At 35.1% G+C, this 5,765-nt stretch overlaps 1 protein-coding gene across 1 annotated transcript; it reads right to left on the bottom strand.

The window, feature by feature from the left end:
* Positions 1–569: 569 nt before the first annotated feature.
* Positions 570–5,555, bottom strand: LOC147335355 (uncharacterized). Its single transcript, XM_086278526.1, has 10 exons — positions 5,444–5,555; positions 4,913–5,179; positions 4,257–4,520; positions 2,736–2,846; positions 2,574–2,589; positions 2,417–2,475; positions 2,207–2,257; positions 2,069–2,125; positions 1,544–1,603; positions 570–1,409 (listed from the first exon to the last, which is right to left on the bottom strand). Exons 1-10 carry the CDS (start codon positions 5,505–5,507, stop codon positions 1,327–1,329), a joined length of 1,032 nt encoding a protein of 343 aa, XP_086134652.1. The 5' UTR covers positions 5,508–5,555; the 3' UTR covers positions 570–1,326.
* Between the last annotated feature and the right edge of the window lie 210 nt (positions 5,556–5,765).

A 5,765-nucleotide genomic window follows, 5' to 3' on the forward strand; every position in this document is an offset into this window, starting at 1 on the left:
ATGCAGGCTAAAACCACAAAAGGTGACACTTTCATTTGTGGTAAAAACAAAGTACAGCTCGCTGAACTATGAATCCCAAACAAAAGGAGCAAGAATTGAAGGCGTGTCCATGAGCCCGCTAAGGTCTGCTGAGGTATCTGTGAAGTAAACTTCATCATCAGATGGTGAATCCATGCAAATGTCCTGCCTGCATAGATAAGTCTGTGGAGAATTCACATTGCAGTACAACAACTATGAATGCACCCCGAGAAGGGGACTTCAAAGAAGTATCACAGGAATGATTACTCCAGCTTTCTATTTACAATTTAGTGTAATCAGGCCTTATAAATAAGAAGATAAGTAAAGATTTTTTTTTCAGTTGTAGCCCTGCTTCTACACTGTTTCCAAAATAAGTAATGAAGATGTGAAGCTTGGATAATAAAAAAAGGCATTTTAGTTTCTTTATTTGTCCTCCTTCATTTGTAAAAGCACAGAAACTTCAAACACAAATGAGTAGAAGTCAAAACTAGAATGAAGGCTCCAAATTTGATCTTATTTCACTTTGAATCTGGTGAAACTTTAGTCCCAAGGAAAGCTGCACTATATATAAAGACACAGGGGGACGCTGTTTACTAAGCATTTAAAGACACGCTAACACTTAACGCTTCTAAAGGGCTCAGTAAGTCTGCACATAACTTCACTCATGCTGTAACTACCACCACAAAACAACTGTAAGTGAAAACAACATTGCAGCATTGGCAGGGACAGCAATAACAGTTACATAAACATAAAAAATACAGTAATCACAGCTTAAAACTCAACATTAAACACACTGTTCCACAGGCACAGCAGGGAACTACACTCCAGCCACTCCCAACATGTCACAGTATATAAAGTGTATTTATATGGCACACAGAATCAGATAACACAATGAAAAATCTGCCTGCAGTTTTATAAAGTTTTATAAAATTAAAAAAAATTTTTTTTTCAAATGATACTTAATCCATTCAGGATATAGAAAACATCAGTACAGATACTGAACTGAACTCAAAGCCACATCATCAGATAAAGCTCATTCATAATGAAATGGCAGCTTTTTAAAAAAACAGGCATGTTTTCTTCTCATTTCTTCTTTCAATGCTTTGTAAAATTCATATGAATTGATTCTGAACAAGGATAAGCAGAAGCGAATGGATGGATGTATAAAGTAAATTCTGTCCTGCATTCAACTGCTTTTGTTTGTTATTAATCTGGAAGAACATAATCATGATTATTTAATGGTTAAAGGTGATTTGGTAATGAATTTACTCAATTTAAAACCTATTTGATAATCATTACAGTCACAGGTCACAACATGAAAATTCCTTGTGTTTCTTGTGGTTTGATTTCAGAATAGACCGCTTTGTCAGCTGCTTCAGTGGCTGATTTTCCTGCAAATAAAAAACATTTTTAGTAACATCTTACTTCAAACTGACAACTTTACCCATTTATATAGTTTTCCCTGATGGATAAATGAAATGTAAAAGAGAAGAAAATATGGTACCTATTTTATTGCTTTGCTTACTTTTGTTACTGTTGCATTCAGCCTTACTGTAGGTGGCATCTGCGTACAACAGGCTGTCATCTATGAGAGGATGGACAGATCATCAGGGTAAAATAGGATGACATCCTTACCTTTACAGTTACAAATCCACTTCCAACAGATCTGGGGCTCTGTACAAAGCTTAATGATAATAGCACCATCACTCAAAAAAGTTGGTATAGGGGCAACATAAAGCTGGAAAAGGAAGAGTTGCAAAAAAAAGCTAATCTTAGACAGGTACGATTTGCAAAAGTTCACCATTCTGCAAATAAATTGTATAGAAATTTTTATTTTATTCTCTGTCATACTGCAGGCTTACTGGTGATTCATCAGATATTTAAAAGTCGAATGGAAAGCAGAGCCTTCAGCTTTCAGATCATCTGATTGTTGTGGTTTTCTCTGTATTACTGTAGGGCCTTTATCTCACAATAAAAAGTATATGAGTCAATTGTAATTTAGCCCTATATAAATAAAACTGGATTGAACTGAATTAACTTGAATTCTTACCTTTCTTAGTGAAGTTTTTAAGCTCAATCAAAGAATATGTGAAATCCCTGCATTCTGCTAAAATGAAGAATTAATACATAAAAATGGAACATAATCACAATGAGTCTGCATACTTATATGAAACTATAAATGCATTACCCTTTTCTCTGTCATCGTAGTCTCTGATTGATTCATATATACAAGCATCACCTGCAAAAACAAGTCAGTGCTAGATTAATAATGAAATTTCTATATATGAATTTGATTATCTTTTAAATAAAAAAACTGCAAATGTCAGAGTCAAAGTATAAAATAAATAAATTAATAAATAAAGCAACAATAGCAAAACTTGTCATAGTTAAGGCTGACCTTGGAGAGATTTATTTTGGCTGTGTTGAGCTTCTTCCTGGTTGATCATGTGTTGAGTCCTGGTGAAGCATAAAATGTAGTAAAACATTTGATTTGATAAGAAACACAGGTTGTAATTCTACTATGTAAAAATGTGAAGTAGGAGATTTGAACCAACCTGATAAAAGATTTATCTGTAAAAAAGACAAGTACATGTTTTTCTTTTAATTGTTCTGGTGCTGTGACATTACATGGAGTGTTCAGGATACATCTGTGATTCTGAATAATTACATAATAATGGGATCATAATAAATCTCGTATCAGAAGGAAAAAGTCTCACCTTTTAACAGTTTGATGTGACACAGCAGCAGAAGAAGAAGAAGAATCAGTAAAATTCCACAAAGAAGTCCAGCGATCAACAGAGTAGGAAACGTTTCAGTCCTGGACTGTGCTGTAAGAAAGAATAACATTAATTATGAGGTGAGGTGCAACCAGGTAGCGTCAGATGGACTAAAGCATAATGTCTCTTATAATATTATAAAATAGAGCCTCACAAACACGTGGAATAATCACAAAGTATGCATATAAGTGTTAAAAGCTTCTTTAGGCTGCTCCCTTGTCACAAAGACTCGCCTGATATTGCAGAAATTTTTGAAGAGTCAGTTTAATATGATGGATACTTTGTAGTGTTTATGCCACAATATCCATGTTTGTGAAGCCCTGGAATCTGACCTGGTGCTTTGTGATAACTTATCCATGCTTATTTTGAATGAAGAAGGTTCAGCTTTAAGTTAAAGTACCCTCTGACTTCAGCTGCTCAGTATTTCAGAGTCGGTCTTAATCCCTCCTACAAACTTGACATATATTTTACTATTCTCCTAATGTTAAATTAGTTCTGTTTGCATCTTGTATGATCTAAATTACTTCATATTTTCTGTTCTGAAGGTAGTTCAGATCTACGGTGATCTATAATTTGTGTGGTTTCTAGTTATAATCTGGATTATTTTATGTTGTAATGTAATATATTATGCTCCATAAATTTGTCCTGTTTTGTTATTGTTGTTGTAAAGTGTTGGTAGATGTTGTAAAGGCGGTGTGTAGTGGGCCACCATGTGGTGATGAAAGGTGAGGCAAGTAAGCAGGAAGGAACAGTTTTCTGACCGTCATTGTGATAGTTGTTTCAGATATAATATCATAGAAATGTAAACGGAGCTCCTACTAGAGACATATGTTTTCTACTTTTCGGGTTTGCTACCAAAAGGCATACAAGTGATCTAAGAAAAGGACGAGTCAGAAACTTTACATCCTGCAGAAGTGGCAAAGAAGGACCGAAGATTGCCGCTACACCATCTATGGCTAGTGTAAACCAAGGGTTTTACAACAGTGTGGTCACCATAGGATTGCACTGGCCTGATGTTGTGAGCATTCAACATCAGTATACCATCTATTTAGGTTTACAACAACAAATAAGAAGCAATAAGATCAAACTGCCATGCTATGAGTACATCCTTCTTTTTGCTAAGCACAGGACGTTAAAAGGGTCCAAGCTGTATTAATACTGATGTAATTCACTTTCCTCTACTCTGTCCTCTCACACAGGCTCATAGTGCATTTTATCCTTTCAGTGCATACATTTGTTTTGCTTTAATTCATTATGATGCTTTATGTTATTTGTAAATTACTCCTTTCCATTAATTTATGTGACGTCTCCTTGCTCCGACCACAACAACAGATTCACAAGAAGACAGAAGGCTTCTCATAATAGATACAAATAGAAACATGAAATCAGCAGAGAAAACTTAACACAGTATATTGATAATCATGAGTGAATGTATATTTCAAACTAAATTACTGAACTCACAGGTTATCTCAATGGTGACTTCATCACTTCTATAAGTGTAGTAAACTGGGTTTCCTCTTGTTCCTCTGCAGCTGTAGATTCCTCCTTGAGATACTCTGATATCTCTGTTTTGTTGATCTCTGATTTGAACTTCAGAGGTTGTTTGGGTTCGTCTGACCCACTCATATTTCCATCCATCAGAGCTCTGCACAGAGCAGGTCAGTGTCACACTGCCCCCTACTGGTATGATTGTTGTTCCTGCTGTCAGTGTGGCCCTGGGTCTATCTGATGTTATGAAAAAGGATGAAACACAATGATGCATTAAATGTCTCTTCCTCATGTTTTGGTTTAGATAACAGAAACATCGTCACTTTAAACTTCATGAAGCTTTTGATGTTTCTTATGTTTCTTCTTTTCCTTTAGAAATGTAATTAAATTGAATTTCATCCATAATTGCTGTTGTTAAAACTCACACACCTGCTAATGATAGATTACAGAGTCTGTGAGTATTGTAGCACTGACTTTACTGTGAACGAAGTAACAGGTACAGTGATCTTGGTTAAAATTCAAGTTCAATGACAAATTGAATTAAATGTTCTCTATTTTATAATTCAGTTGAGCATTTGAACAGGGATCTACAGCATCTACATTTATGCTGTCAGTCACTGAAGACTTACCTAATACAGTTATAGAGACAGTATTACTGTTCTTTATATGACCTGAGCTCACCCAGCTACCAAAGCACTGATATTCACCACTGTAACCTGTAGATGTAATTTCTAATCTAAAGTCTTTGTCTGCGTTGTAGGCCACAAATTCTCGACCGTCCTTCTTGATTTCGTAATACCAGTCAGTGTCTTCTCCTTCATTCATGTCACATTTGAAGGTAGCAAACTCTCCAATGAAATAACTGGACGAGCTGGGTTCAATAGTTAGCACAGCATCTAGAATCCAACACAACCACAAAGTTAACAATCTGAAACACTTTTATGCACGAAACAATCTGTGACAGTGCGTTCATACACTGTTCATATATTGTTCATATATATATTTTACTATTCAAAACACAAACTGTGTTTATATTCATAAAATTATAAATATAGTGATGAAGAATGAAATAAAAACAAAAATGTGAGGTGCTTAAGACTGATAAAGTAGTTAAGATTAATATTTATTGAATAAATAAAAAAGTTAAACTTTTCAGTCACCTTGAGTGTTTCCAGTGTAGAGGAGGATACAGAGCACTATAATAAAGACAGAAACTTCAGACATCAAACTAAAGGCACTCACATATGTCTGTGTAGGTTGTCGGTCATGCAGATCATGTATTTATGCTATATCTGAGTGTCTAAGGAGCTCGGTGAGAAACTGATTGGAATTCTTTAAGTTTCCTGAAGGTGTTTCATATCTCTGCTGAGAAGCTTCTTCAGTTCTAAAATCAAATGGTGGAAAATCCCAGGCATTTCAACCCTAGTGATGGAATCCCTTAAGAAATCTGAATTCTTATCTGTTTATTTCTTCATATCTATT

The sequence above is a fragment of the Aulonocara sp. 'chitande type north' Nkhata Bay genome, linkage group LG3, assembly GCF_057382095.1.
Source record: "Aulonocara sp. 'chitande type north' Nkhata Bay isolate Kocher_YH1m ecotype deep benthic linkage group LG3, A_spYH_male_GT1.1, whole genome shotgun sequence".
NCBI classification, from domain to species: domain Eukaryota; kingdom Metazoa; phylum Chordata; class Actinopteri; order Cichliformes; family Cichlidae; genus Aulonocara; species Aulonocara sp. 'chitande type north' Nkhata Bay.

Bases quoted from the DNA above. Each gene is read 5' to 3' on its own strand.
- LOC147335355 (XM_086278526.1), bottom strand. From the start codon at position 5,507: ATGTCTGAAGTTTCTGTCTTTATTATAGTGCTCTGTATCCTCCTCTAC. The intron at 2,847-4,256 runs GTGAGTTCAGTA...TCTTTCTTACAG, and splicing joins AGTCACCATTGAGATAACCT to CACAGTCCAGGACTGAAACG. The intron at 1,410-1,543 runs GTAAGCAAAGCA...TTTTATTTGCAG, and splicing joins TGAATGCAACAGTAACAAAA to GAAAATCAGCCACTGAAGCA.